Here is a 14,277-nt window from a genome sequence, read left to right as displayed (position 1 = left end):
AAATATAGTTTAGCATGGGCTGGCCTTGCCAGGACAATCTCTGTGTAAAGCTAATATTGATTAGTGGAAGTTGGCTTCCATATGATGACAAGAAATAGCTCCTATTACCCAGGGAGTGATAGGCAGGATAGTCTGGAGTCTCCTGCCTATTTCCTTGAACATGTTTTGGCGAGGCATTAAGGCCTCTCCAGGTACAGGACATGCCCAAACTACATTTCTGGACAGCTGTCTCCTAAAGAGACAAAATGTCCAACCTTACGCTGGGCCCCACATTAGCTCCTTGCATTGTGACAGTATCTGAACAGGGTCCTGTAACCTGAGAGGAAGTTGTAAGCAAGGAGGAGTGGCTCTGTACAAAACCACAGTACTTTGTCTTCCCCATTTATGTCTTCAGCTTCAATCCCTCAGCTCAAAGACTGTATTAAAACTTGAGGTGGCCCAGAGAAAGACAACAGAAATGATCAAAAAGTGTGGGTTGACATCCTGCAAGGAGCTCCTCAGCCTCTATGAGGAATGACAAAGACAGGGTGTGAAGGAAGTCTCTGAAATGACTGGTCTAGAGAAGGTAAATGGGAAAAGGTTTTTTAACATCCCTTCCAAAACAAGAGCTGAGAAGCAGCAAATGGAATCAGGAGGTTTCAGGTTCAAAATGAAGAGGAGGAGCAGATTTTTCACATAATACACTTAAGGCTGGAAGTCCTCACACGCTGTGCTTCATTGTGGCTATTCTACATTTAGCTCATTCAGCTACTAATTAGGCAAATCTGTTTGTTGTTTGTGTCCCCATTCACCTCCAGGAGATAAATACTGGGTCTTCAAAGAAGTGACAGCAGAGCCGGGCTACCCACACAGTCTGGTGGAGCTGGGGAGCTGCCTGCCCCGGGAGGGCATCGACACGGCCCTGCGCTGGGAGCCCGTCGGCAAAACCTACTTCTTCAAAGGAGACAGGTACTGGAGGTACAACGAGGACAAGAGAGCAACGGACCCGGGATACCCAAAGCCCATCACCGTGTGGAGAGGAATCCCTCAGGCTCCACAGGGAGCTTTTATCAGCAAAGAAGGCTGTATGTATCTGCAGTCATTACTCCTGTTAGAGCTGGGATAGCTTGTCTACCCTGGGAGCTGGGTGGCTGGATTTGAGGTGTGTGAAATAGGAATCAGGTCTCAGATGTCCTAGGGTCACAGTGGCACTGCAGGCACTGACAGTCTGAGAGCCTCCCTAAACCTCACCCTAACCCATGTACCTCCTCAGCTGCTAAACTGTGTTATCCTAATGCTGTTTCTGGGGCTGGGAAGCGGAATTGTTCGAGTTTTGCTGCCACAACAGCCCCTACCTGAGTTTTCCTGGGCTGTGATTACAGTGATGCTGTATCTTACATTTTCCTCCTAGTTTCTTGCCTGTAGCTTAGTCACTGTTACAGGCTCCATCCTGCCTGATGTACTCTGCAGCCATTCTCTGAGCAGGGGGTTGGACCTCCAGAGGCTCCTTCCAGCACATTTCTTTCTCTGATTTGAAGATTCCTTCCTCCTCTTCCAGTTGGGGAAAGAACTTATAGAAGGGGCTTGTGCCATTGAGGCTATGTTTAAATCTGGGGCTGTGTGGCTGGGTTGGAGGAGTGCACTGAGAGCTGAGCTGGAGGATGGATGCAGGAGACCCAACACTTCCACCACTGTTCCATTTGCCTTTTTTTTTTCCTAATCACTTGAGAGGGATTAGAAAAGGAGACATCTGGGCACTTCAGGCAACGCATAGCGTAAACCATCAGCCTTTTATTAGCAGTAGCACAAGAGTGCTTCTTAACAAATGCCGCATCTTCTGGATTCTGTGGCCAAAAGGACTCATTCAGTCTTATTTCATATTGACAGATGCTTTAGTGAAAAATAACTCACTGCAGAACATACTTTAAAGTTAGTTGGGGTTTTTGTATTCACAGCTTGTCTTGGCCAGGGGGAATAATGAATGCTCTGTGAGCAGCATTGCACCCACAAGCCAGGGTTATGGCTTCTCCTTTAAATCCCAGCTCCAAAACCACCTTCACCGTTCAGTGGTTTTGGGGTGCTCTGGAATCCAAAATCCCCAAACCTGGCTGTGTTTTATCAGTGCAGGCAGCCATCTGAAGCCTTCCAGGCTGTCTGTGTGTCCTCACACAAGCACAGCTTACCCAGCTGGAAATGGTGTGGTGAGAAATCCTCTCTGTTTTGTCTCCTAGTTTATACCTACTTCTACAAAGGGAAGGAATACTGGAAGTTTGATAACCAGCAGCTGACTGTGGAGCCAGGCTACCCCAGATCAATCCTCAAAGACTGGATGGGCTGTAACCAGAAGGATGTTGAACGAAGCAAAGACAGACGCCTCCCCCACGACGACGTGGACATTATGGTGACAATAAACGATGTGCCTAGCACTGTAAATGCAATCGCAGTCGTGATCCCTTGCATTTTGTCTCTGTGTATCCTTGTCTTGGTATACACAATCTTCCAGTTTAAAAACAAAGAGGTGCAGCAAAATGTTGTGTATTACAAAAGACCTGTCCAGGAATGGGTATGACACAGCCCGCTGCACGTTTTCAACTCATGGAACTGGTAAGGACTATGGACAAAAAAAAGAAAAACAAAAAAACAAAAAAAAGAAGAAATAAAGCCTACAAACAAAACTACTTCAGTGACAACAAGTTTTGGACAGCCTGGGACTGAAATAAGCAGGAAAACTGGAAAAGCTACAGGCAGCCTTGCAGTGTGGAGCCTCTTTCCTTCTTACTGCCTCAGTCGCGTGTCAGTCTTGGTGTGCCATCCTCCACAGGCTCACTCTGCTAACATCAGAGTCTTCAAGACAGGTTTCAACTGACCTGGGAAACTTCCTTCAGTTCCCTGCACCAGTGCTCCCTGTTAAACCCAGCATTCTCCAGTGTAGCCAAACCACCTCTGAACAGAACCATTTTTTTAATAGCTGTCTCATAATGAATGAAGATCATGAATTCTATGAACAGGAACAATTCAGTATCGATAAGCAGAAGACATTCTGATGCTGAACCATTCTAAAAGATCTTAGTTTATTACAAAATCCAGGGAATGACCTGGATATGATTTTCCAATACCTGCTGGTCAGATGTTTTGTACATTCATAACTAAGCAATGCTGCCACTCAGCACAGTGCATGAGGAACCACTAAGCACTTGAAGAGGTAAAGGAGTGCGGAGCAGAAGCTCAAGAAGCACCAAACCAGCCACCTGGCAACATCAAGCCCTAAACTGGGACAATCTGAAGACAAAGTAATTGGGTCTAAATCATGGGAATTCATGATTTTGTGTTGGGAGCCATTCATGAAAGTAATAATATTTAAATGTCACATGATGTTCTTTTAAGCTCCCATCAGCAAGAAACAATGAACCAACGGTTGCAGATACACTGACAAACATGTATAGATGTACCCTGCACTCTGCCCCTGTTACAATGCTGGGAAAAGATGAATTGTTGTTACGTGGCATGTGTAACTAGATTGTGGAATTTGTATGTTGGGTTTCAGGAGAATGGAAATGTTTGTTTGGAGTGGGATCATGATGTTTTGCTGAGCTAGTCAAAATACAGTGAGAATTAGGCTTGTTTGTAAAACTAAATCCAATCCCTGTAGATGTCACAAACATATACCTTCAAAACTTCTGGTTTTTGCTCACTTCTTCACAGGCAAGTGTATGGCAAGGCCCAAAGGCAGCGTGCCCTGCAGCAGAACAAGGTCAGCACTAGCCACATTTGGCAGAGACATAAAACCCAGGTAAAAGCTAGATAAATACCTGAACTTTTGGCTAGCAAGTCCTCACAAGTCTCTTCTACAACTGTACCTTCTGCTTATCCCTCTTACAGTTGTGACTGGTTTAGGATGTTGTGTCCTAGCCACAAATTTGGTCATTTTGTTGTTGATATTGGTACTTCCACCATGTTAAAGAGGGGAGGAAAAGTTTCTTGAAGTGCAGTGTAATGGGGAAGTTCAGACCTGCATGGAAGTGCCATTCCTTTAAGCACAGGAACTGCTTTTCATGCTCTCTGGAAGGTGATTAGCATGAGCCCTCTGCCTCCAATTGAATTGAGTGCAAGCAGTGCAATGCACAGAATGTCCAGTTAGTGTAGCAAAGGTGCAGCTTTAGAATGGCAGCTGTGAAAAACACCCCAGGCATGACAGACATGCTCAAAATGTTCCTAATTCCAATGATGAGGAATGAAGAAGCAGAAAAATCATTAGCATTCTGAATTTCCACCTAGTGCTCAACTATTGCTATGGTGAAGCAGGATAGACAAGAGACTTCTAGTGAAGCCCATTAGGACTGCATAACGTGGTTTCAAACTGTATTTTGTCCTTCATAACTTGATTTCCATAGCCAAGCTGTTTATTGTGTTTATACATTAAAAACTAGAATTACAAACGTATTACAAACTAAGTGAGGAGCTATAGATGCAAAACTTTGAATTTTAGTGAAAAAAGTGACAATGTCTCATGATGGGTGAAGGAGTGCAAAGGACCAAATGAAATCGGAGCTACTAATTAGACACCCCCCCACACGTGCTACTCCGTCGTTGCTATGTGTACTATGTATGTGGTAGAATGCACACTGAATGCCACAGCCACATGGCACATCCAACTCATCTGTACGCTGCCATCTCTTCTGGGACTGTGACAGCCCAAACCTTTGAGCAACTTCCAACAGCCATCATTAAAAAACAAACGTTATTACAACCTAGAGGAATGTCTGGTTTGGTTTGTTTCGGGCTTTCCTCCTGCCCAGGGGTAGATTTTTGCTCAGTTACAAGTGGTACCCACAGCACAACACCCAGGGCTGCAGCAAGTGGAGCTGTTTCCTGTGGGCTCTGTGGTGTTCTGCAGAGCCAGGCTCCCCGCTGCAGCAAGGCAAGCTGCCTGCCCTGCACTGCCAAACCCAGCCTGCCCCGAGGAACTGCTGCTCCAAAGAACTGGATAAGCAGCTTGGTGCCTTTTCTGTCTGGTTCATGAGGGGCTCCTCCTGTAAAGCCACAGTGTGTGTGTAAGTGTTTAAGGGGCTGAGGAACAGCCCTGTACGGTTACAAGTGCTGGGAGGCTGGGGCAGGCAGGTGAGCAATTGACCCACCTCACACTGCTATCGTCTCACTTTTGTCAAAATCAGCCCCTTGGCAGTCCAGGGATGACTCGGCTCCAGGCCCAAACATCAATATTGATGTAAGGAATAGTGCCTAAATATTCCCACCCCTGAGCTCTTTGCTGGGATCCTGGTTTATGCTACAGAAACACAGCAACTATTGGCAGAGGATCGACTGGGTCTGCTTCCCACTAGCGCCTCCGTGGACGGGTGCCCATGTTCCAGTTCTGTGCAGAAGCACAGCTCCAGGACATATTGCCACCGCAGGGGAGCAGGGCACAGCACTGCTTTGTCAACTCTAACCTGGCAGCAAGAGGCTCTTGTCACTGTGCTCCTGGCAGGGACACAGCACCCTGCAGCACAGGCCACTTGTGCAGCCACAAGGGAGTCCTGGCACACATTTACTATGAGTGCAGCAGTGGCAGCCCCTACAACGAGCAGCCCTCGACATGCACTACCCTGCACTCAACATTCTACTCCTCTATGTCCATTTTTGACTACTTTAAATAATTGCATCACCAGTAAAATAGGCTCATTTTCCAGGTAAGTTAGAAACACACTGGGAAATGCAATCACTACAGTCAGAACAGAGATGGTTCTCCACTGTGAGAGGGATTAGTTGTTCCTAATTTACCTAGTCATTTATTTAGTCATTAAACCTCAAGGAGATCTATCTCCCATCTCACACCATGAGGACTCAGGTTCACAAAAGCTTGAGTGAGGGATCCTGACAAACACTTTTAAACTATGGCAGCCAAAGCTACACACCCTGTGCCTTCCGCACTGAATCTTGAGCTGTGATTATGTTCACTCCTCCCTCAAAACCTCTGCACAACTCTTCTCTATCCTGTCACACTCATCCCAGGGCTTGATTCCAGTCTTTCTCATAGTACCAGACTTTCTTGTCCAGCACAGCTGTAGTTCCTCAGCCAATTCCAGCAACCCTCTGTAACACCTGAGATCAAATGCTGGCTGCCACAGCCTGATAGCAAAGTTGGTAGATACCTGTTGCATATAAACCACAGGCTCTTAGCTCAGCAATCTCCTTTTTAAGAACCCTGAGACCCCATGGGAGCAACTCCCAGCACTGCAGACAAACACCTTGGTTTTATTAACCATTCCTTACCACCACCTTTGGCATCTCCACTGGAGAGTGTGGACTCTGAGATAAAGCACATATAAGCACATACACGCACATACACTGCACAGTGCTCCAAGTGCCTCAGGTTGTGTCATGCTAAGGGTCTGCCTTTTGTAACTGCTGTTCTTGAGCTCTCATTCCTCCCTTACTGTTTCACAGTTGTCCTCATGGTCTCATCCTGCACCTGCCAGCTCTAACACTGCAAGGCAGGCTCCCATGGGAATGAAAATCTCACTCCTTTGCACCGGCTTCTTTGGGAGTTTTAGCTTACAGAAACCACTCTAAATACTGAGACATGCTAAGAGTAGACCTGGAGCCAGTGCCAAGTTCACTATATCAAAGCTGACATAAACACCAATTGCTGACTGTAAGAAGCAAGAAGCTATGAGCTGCTTACAGGCTTCCCCAGTGGCAGAAGGAAGGGGAGATCTCTGGAAATGGCATCCCTGGCTCAATTACCATCCAAGACAGGACTGCTATGACCAGAGAAGATCCTGTAGCAATCTTTATTTAAGGAGCAACCTTTAATCAAGACTTAAAAACCCTTCCCTAAACATCCAGGCAAAATGAAAAAATAAACAAAAATGAAAGTTTAGTCAATATCTTCTACAAAGCCTGAAGCACCAAACAAAAAACTGCCCACGCTGCCTTCAGACCTGCACTCAAGAGAACCCGACAGTAACCATAGCCTCATGATGGGAAATGGGATGCTGGGGAGGGACTCTTCATTAGGGACTGCAGTGACAGGACAAGGGGTAACGGGTTCAAACTTAAACAGGGGAAGTTTAGATTGGATCTAAGGAGGAAGTTCTTTACTGCAAGGGTGCTGAGGCATTGGAAGGGGTTGCCCAGAGGTTGTGAATGCTCCATCCCTGGTGGCGGCGTTCAAGACCAGGTTGGATGAGGCCTTGGGTGAGATGGTTTGGTGTGAGGTGTCCCTGCCCATGGCAGGGGGGTTGGAACTGGATGATCTTAAGGTCTTTTCCAACCCTAACTATTCTATGACTCTATGATTTCTATGCTTCCAGTACACCTCTAGCAGCCAAGCAGAAACAACTGAAGTAAGAGATAAGTGACCAGCAGCTGTTTAGAAGCAAATTACTATCTTCTACTTGAAACCAGTACTTACAGCTCCTTTTTGTCATCATCACACCCCTGCAAGGGCAGAGTTCTCAACCACCAAACTCCCAAATCTGCAACATCTGACTGAATGGTGTAACTGGTTAGAACCGTGTTACTTAACCTTTGTCTCAAGCTACTTGAGATAACTCTTGAGAGAGTCAAGATACTCTTGAGATAACGCAAGATGGGGTGGTTTTGATTTGATGATTTCTAAGTTTCCCAGCATAGGTGGCTATCTCCTGTAGAACAAACTGAAGCCCACTGGCTATCGTGCTTGTCTGAGCTCTCTTGCAGGTGCCTCAGCAGCAGCACACGTACCACCAGACAACAGATGAACCACCACTGTTCCAGGGGCAGTCACACACTGCTGCTGTCAGAAGTCCCTGGACTGTCCCTGAGAAAGTCCAGTTTTAACGAGAGCTGATCTTTTCAGCATCACTACCCATGGGGGAACAGCTGCAGGTCAGAGCAAGAGAGCAGGGGATGACTCTGGACTATTTCGTGGCACATAAATTACTGTGTTCTTGGCACTGGACATACAAGGGGATTTTAAGTCTACATACAGCAAAACCACTGCTCTTTGGCAAGAGTGTGGAAAGAGAGGGCAGTGCCATGTGTGCTGAACTAGAGTGCTGTGTGGGACAACACTGACATGGGATTATTTAAAGGCAAAACAATCTCTAGTGATCAATATCCAAGAGCCACAGGGGTAAATATAGCAGGCTCACGTGAAGGGTACAGTCAGCATCACAACACGAGAAAGCACAGCTGAAGAACTGGAAAATGCCAGCAAAGGGATAGAGAGCATTCCTTATTCATAACTTATGCATGTTATTTGTCAGGTGACAGTTTACAAAACACTACAAAAGATTGGGTTTGTAGCCTTTTCCTTGGGCCAGGCCTCCAGAAACAACATCAGAAGGTCTGGATGTCTGTAATCCAAAGTGCAGCTTGACACTTCACTCCTTAGGAGCTTTCTGGAAAGTAGAAACTGACACTGCTCATGTCAAGCTAGAAAGAGAAAACGGAAAGGAGATTTAGTCGGTAAGTGCCAGAGAGTGCAAAAGGCATTTCAAAACACCAATACAGTCAGTTCCCCAGTTACAAAGGCCCAGTACAAATTTCCCTTCCTAGAACATGTAAGTGGGAAGCAGACCTAGTGTTGCTCACAGCCAGCCCCAAGAACAAGCTAGTCAAGCTGGCAAAGGCAAGATGTGCATTCATGCTGGTCTGGATAGTTATCAGAAGCTCAGAGCAAGTTTAATTATGGCTCTGTTATGCTCAGAGACATCCAGCCTTTATACAGCAACTGTACAGGGGCAGCAAAGAGCTCTCCCAAGGGGTTCTTCATTTGAGGAATTCCTTAGACTTTCCTTAGGCCATAAACCATTCCCACACACTTTTACAATAAGTGAGAACTCAGCCACTAAGTTACAATGGCCCAATTAGTTCAAGAACACACTCCAGCACTACAGCAATGATTCCAAGAGTTGTAATCAGAGGAAAGCCCAAATGAAGCATGCAGAGCACATTCATCTATACACATGCCTAAATCCTGTCAAAGAATCTGCATGCATCAATGAACAGGGAAGGTCCTACAGGACTGCAGGAAGGAAACAAGAAAACCTGCCTCCCATTAAAAGGTAACTAACTTGGGTAAAGCTTTTGACAAAAAGGCTTAAAAACCCCAGTAATTAGGGCAGCAGCCTTAAATTAAAAAGATTCAAAGCAGCAGCAGGCAATCTCCAGAGCGTTTTTAGCTCCAGAAGTAGTTGTAGTAGGCATTTGTAGCAAACATTAGGGGTTACAACAATCAAAAGCCGAGATGTCAGGCAAAGTCACTGGCATTTTAACTTTTAAAACAACATTTGTTTAAAAAAAGTCCATTCATGTCATAGCCAAATACTGAAGAGCTAGAAAAAAACAGGTGGTATCCAGAAGTCGGAATGGATATTGTTCACACAAGAAGTATTCTGACTGCAATAAACTCCTCTACACTTTCCATACAGGACTAAGCAGGCTCAGCAGCTGCAAGGAAACAAACCCCTCTGCAACAAGGTAACTGTGGTCAGTAACCCCATGAAAGGGAAGAGGAAGTGAAACAACAAAATAAAAATAATAAAAAAGTTGCAAAAAAGAAGATAAATCAGTTATTAAACCATCCAGTTTTATAGTAAAATCTTGCCTGTTTTGACCCTGGCTATACAGACCTGGGTCTTGCTCACCTGTCAATCAAGGAATCTCTCATGTTGGTAGCAATGGTACTTGGCTGAGCTTCATTCAGCCTGAAGATACTCTCAATGACCGAGAGCTCAGTGCTGGTTGTATCCAGCCCACAGAAGGCACACCAGTCGTTGACAACCATCCCTGCTGCAATGACCTCGCTGCCACGATTCACTGTTCCAGCCTGGCAAAACAAAGCACAAGACTTACCAGGGTGTGCTGACAGCAGCACGTTCCCTTATACATCATCACTACAAGTCTTCAACTCATGCTCCTGCAAAGACTAAAGCTTCTGCCATAAACGTTAGAAAGATTTCAGATTAAAGGTTGTCCATTAAACTTTTTTATCTCTGGAGAGCAAACTGTAAAATTCAGTGAAATAAAATCTAACAAGAAGGAAGCATAAAGGCACAGGAATTGTGGAATTCACAAATCAAAGTGAGCAGGCAAAAGGTTTTATTACTTAATTATTTAAACACTGCCTTTGGCCAAACCACACACATTCTGTACAAATCCGTCAGCACAACCTACATAATCCCAGCAGAGCAATGTTTCAGAAGCAAACTTAAAGGTGTTAAGCAGTTTATTCAGACTCAGAAAACGTATAGAAAATGTCTCTGAAGACTTGCTCTGTTTAAGTTGTCTCTCCTTATCTCTCACTTGGAACAGCTCTGCAAACAGCAGCTGGGAGCCCACGAGATGTAGAAACATTAAAACTGAGAACTGGGCTGGAAGGGAATGGCAAGAGAAAATACAAACCCAAAATGCCTTACCACGAGTGGGACCTGGAGCAATGAAGACAGCTCATCCTGATCATCAATTGAAGTTCTGGGGTGCACAATTCCTCCTTGGTTACTAAAAACGCAGTAACTTCCTACCAGCACCTGATCTGCTACCGTTTGTCTGAAAACCTCTACCTTCAGTACATCTGCCAAGATCTCCTCTGTCTCCTGCAAACAGAAAGACAGGATAAAGTTCAGCAAAATGGTATTGTAGAATTTGAAGTCAAGCTATTCCTACAACCACAGCTGGGCTCCTGCTGATGCTTCCACAACCCCTTCCAACCCAATCATTACAAAACACTTACTCAGCCTCCCCAACCACTGGGACAAAGTTCTCTTATCCTTCTGTGTAAGGACTTCCTTCCACTGCAGCATTTCACAGGGAATTATTTTGATCCATCCCTCTCTGGCTAGCTTCCCTTACTTTTTACACTTAGTTAAAACATAATACACTGCAAAGACCATTACTTTCCCTCCTTTTTTTTAACTTTGCAATCTGAACACCAAGTCCCATTCCTTTAGCACAAACTGAAAGCACTGTAAGGACCTTCACTACCTGCAGTCACACAATACCCTTCTCTCTAATGCTATGAAGACATCAGTTCTCAAACATAAAGTAGCAGCAACTTTGCCTCCTCTGTCCTTAAACTTTCACACAAGAAGCTTCCATTTTCCTTCCACCCCTTTGTAAACCTGCACACCACCACATCCACAGGCTCTTTCAACTATTATGAATTTCAGCAAGCTCAGCAGTAGCTTGTAACTACTACTGCTATAGTCCTGACTGAACTCTTCTTTATGCTCTCTTCATCACACACATGCACAATCTCTTATCCATTCTATTTCACACACACAAAGTGAAGTGCACCTGACAATACGCTTCCACATCCTGCTTCTTCCCTTCTACAAAGTGCGTTCACTGCAGCATGCAGAACAAGAGGGCACACACTATGCTTGGGGCAGGGTCCACAGCCACAAATCATTACAGAATGGTTTAGGCTGGAAAACACTTGAAGCTCATACAGTTACAATCCCCTGCCACAGGCAGGGATACCTCACACTAGACCAGGTTGCTCCAACCTGGGACACTGCCAGGGATGAAGCATTTATCACTTCTTTGGGCAACCTGTGCCAGTGCCTCACCACCCTCACAGTAAAGAGCTTCTTATATCTAACCTTAACTTCCCCTGTTCCAGTTTGAACCCATCACCCCCTGTCCTATCAATACAGTCCATGATGAAGAGTCCCTCCCCAGCATTCTTGTACCCCCTTCAGACACCAGAAGCTGCTCTGAGGTCTCCAAGCAGCTTCTCTTTTCCAGACTGAACACTCCCAATGTTCTCAGCCTGTCTTCATATGGGAGGTGCTCCAGCCCCTGATTATTCTTGTGGCTCCTCTGGATTTTCTCCAACAGCTCCATGTCCTTCTTATGTTGAGGACACCAGAACTGCACACAGTGCTCCAATAAAGAAATATAAGAAGCAACTGAAAGCAAGTCAGAAGTCCAAAGTCCAACTAAGATTTCTCTGTTGAGAAGAAAGGAAACACAATGCAGCTCACTCCATGACAGCAGCTCAGCTGTGAGCACAGTTCTAGTCCCCATGCTACACACAGCAATCCTAAACAGCTCCAAACCCAAACTGCACCGTGGCAATCATTTCACATGTACCTGCTATGAATTTAAAAGCATTATAGAGCCATTTACCCTGTCAAGATCTGGGTGAACAAGAGCGACATAGTCATTGCAGGTAGTGACATTGCCCAGTGCTGAGAGACGCTCCTCCACCCGTTGGATTCGTACGGAATCTGGCAGGCTATTGCGGATGTGCTGGAGCTCTTGGTCTGTTGTGCTGCTTGGGACCAAGAGTCCATGTCTGTTTCCTACAATGACACCAAAAAAAAAAAACAAAACAAAGGAAAAAAAGAACGTTCCCCAGGGTCCTGCTTTCCCACCAGTCACACCATGGCTTGAACTACCCTTGCTCCATCCACTCCTCCCAAGCCCAGAATGCAGCCCAAGAGAAATAACATTTCCCTTTAGAAAGAACAGCTTCACTGGTAAGAGCAAACCAGGATGAAGCACAGACTTAGCTCATACAAACGGGTGAATGGCACCTTTAATCACTGCTCTTTTTCAACAGAAGTAAAGGAAGCCCGAGGTTCTCAATGAAACACTTTAACAGGAATTTCCCCTATAGATGCCAACTGCCCCCCAAAATGTACAGATGCTGCTTGTCTGCATTCCTTCTCTGTTGCAAAGCAGCAAGATGGGATGGACAAAGCCATTCTTTTCACAGAAACAAAACTCAAGAAGGAAGCTTGTCTGACTGAATGGGGTCCTCCTCGCCGGAGACAGACAAAAGGCTTCTTTCCACCTTTTCCTTCTGTTAATGCCCCCCCATCCCGGCGCTGGCACTGCAGCATTAATCTTGAGAGAAACAGAACTCCCGCTTACTGCAAAACTTGCACGTAGTTTTCACCCATCTCCAAGGCCCAAGAGGTGAACCCCCTTCCCCCGAAGTCCCTTGTCACCGAGAGAGTTCTTTTTCCATTTTCACCCCTCTTCCCACCCATGAAGACAGAATCCCAGCTTGGTTTGGGCTGGAAGGGACCTTAAAGCTCACCCAGCTCCAACCCCTGCCACGGGCGGGGACACCTTCCACTACCGCAGGCTGCTCCAAGCTGGCCTTGAACACTGCTCGGGACGGGGCACCCGCAGCTTCCACCCTTCAGGCTGACGGGCGCGGCCCGCTGCAGACCCCCCCCGCCCGGGCTCGTCCTCCCGATTCCGCCGCTGTCCTGTGGCCCCGCGGGCCGCCCCGTCACGTACCCACACACATCCTGCCGATGATGCGGCAGCCGGCGATGGAGGCGTGCACCACCGGGATGGTCCCGAACAGCTCCCCCTCGAACACGCTGCAACGAGAAAGCGCCGTCAGCGGGGGCGCGGAGCCGGGCCGGGCGCGCCGCGCCGCTCCCTCACCTGTAGAAGTTCTCGGAGCCGCCGATGGCCACGAGGCAGTACGCGTTGGTCAGCTTGGCGAAGCAGCCCAGCTCGTTGTTGTTCTCGAAGCTGGCGCGGACCGCCATGGAGGGAACGGGAGCGGGAGCGGGAGCGGGAACGGGAACGGGAACAGGAACGGAACGGGAGCCTCACCCTGGGCCGGAAGCACGCGGCGCCGCGACTTCCGCTTCCGCCGGCGGCGCGCACAGCGCCCGCTACCGGCCCCAGTGCGAGGGGGTCTGTCCCCGGGTCCGCCGCGCCGCGCTTGTCCCCGCGGGCCATGGCAGGTCCCAGCGGGCTGCGGAGTGCCCGGCGGTGCCACCACAGGCACAGGGCGGCGGAGAGGGTCCGGTGGAGGCCACAGGGATGCTCAGGGGTCTGGAGCATCTCCCTGATGAGCAGGGATTGCGGGAGCTGGGCCTGTTTACTCTGTGTGACCTGCTCACAATGGCTCTGCCTTGGCAGGGGGTTGGACCTGGTGATCTCCAGATCAGCATTCCAGCCCTAATGGTTCTGTGACACTACACTGTGGGCCACCAGCCCCTGTGTGCAGACACAACCGTGTCCAGGTACCACCCACGTGTGCACACCGTCCCTGCCCCCGCGTGACCTGTGCCCAAGCATCACCTTTGAGCTGACACCATCAGTGCACAACAGCACCCACTTGCAGCTGTCACCCACGTGCAGATGACACCCAAGTGTCTCAGCACTGATTCGCTCCCTACAACTGCCTGACAGGAGGATGGAGCCAGGAGGGGCTGGGCTCTGCTCCCACGGAACAAGGGATGGGACAAGAGGAAACGGCCTCAAGCTGCAGCAGGGGAGGTTTAGATGGAGATGAGGAACACCAAAGGGTGCTCAGGCACTGGAACAGGCTGCCCA

General features: G+C 47.5%; 2 protein-coding genes across 3 annotated transcripts in view; one reads left to right on the top strand and one right to left on the bottom strand.

Moving 5' to 3' along the window:
- MMP24 (matrix metallopeptidase 24) overlaps nucleotides 1–4,730 on the top strand; it is a 36,333-nt gene extending 31,603 nt beyond the window's left edge. For both annotated transcript variants that reach the window (XM_057406409.1, XM_057406408.1), the window contains 2 exons: nucleotides 798–1,064; nucleotides 2,211–4,730. In XM_057406409.1, the coding sequence (XP_057262392.1) occupies nucleotides 798–1,064; nucleotides 2,211–2,548 (605 nt within the window). In that variant the 3' untranslated portion in view covers nucleotides 2,549–4,730. The remainder of the gene's footprint in view (nucleotides 1–797; nucleotides 1,065–2,210) is intronic.
- A 3,092-nt stretch (nucleotides 4,731–7,822) lies between these two features.
- Nucleotides 7,823–13,519, bottom strand: EIF6 (eukaryotic translation initiation factor 6). The gene is made up of 6 exons (XM_057406407.1): nucleotides 13,375–13,519; nucleotides 13,222–13,307; nucleotides 12,097–12,272; nucleotides 10,383–10,559; nucleotides 9,612–9,793; nucleotides 7,823–8,397 (listed from the first exon to the last, which is right to left on the bottom strand). Exons 1-6 carry the CDS (start codon nucleotides 13,479–13,481, stop codon nucleotides 8,388–8,390), a joined length of 738 nt encoding a protein of 245 aa, XP_057262390.1. The 5' UTR covers nucleotides 13,482–13,519; the 3' UTR covers nucleotides 7,823–8,387.
- Between the last annotated feature and the right edge of the window lie 758 nt (nucleotides 13,520–14,277).

The sequence above is a fragment of the Pezoporus wallicus genome, unplaced genomic scaffold (assembly GCF_028554395.1).
Source record: "Pezoporus wallicus isolate ANWC-B61680 ecotype Strahan unplaced genomic scaffold, APGP_CSIRO_Pwel_v1 contig_6783, whole genome shotgun sequence".
NCBI lineage: Eukaryota > Metazoa > Chordata > Aves > Psittaciformes > Psittacidae > Pezoporus > Pezoporus wallicus.
Note: the sequence above shows the minus strand (reverse complement) of the source record. Positions and strands in the feature narration are given on the sequence as shown.

What these genes read in the sequence shown, in the direction of transcription:
- EIF6 (XM_057406407.1), bottom strand. Translation starts at nt 13,481, where the DNA reads ATGGCGGTCCGCGCCAGCTTCGAGAACAACAACGAGCTGGGCTGCTTC. An exon ending in GGCTCCGAGAACTTCTACAG is followed by an intron (nt 13,308 to 13,374) that starts GTGAGGGAGCGG and finishes TTCTCGTTGCAG; the next exon opens with CGTGTTCGAGGGGGAGCTGT. An exon ending in CATCGGCAGGATGTGTGTGG is followed by an intron (nt 12,273 to 13,221) that starts GTACGTGACGGG and finishes GTGTCATTGTAG; the next exon opens with GAAACAGACATGGACTCTTG.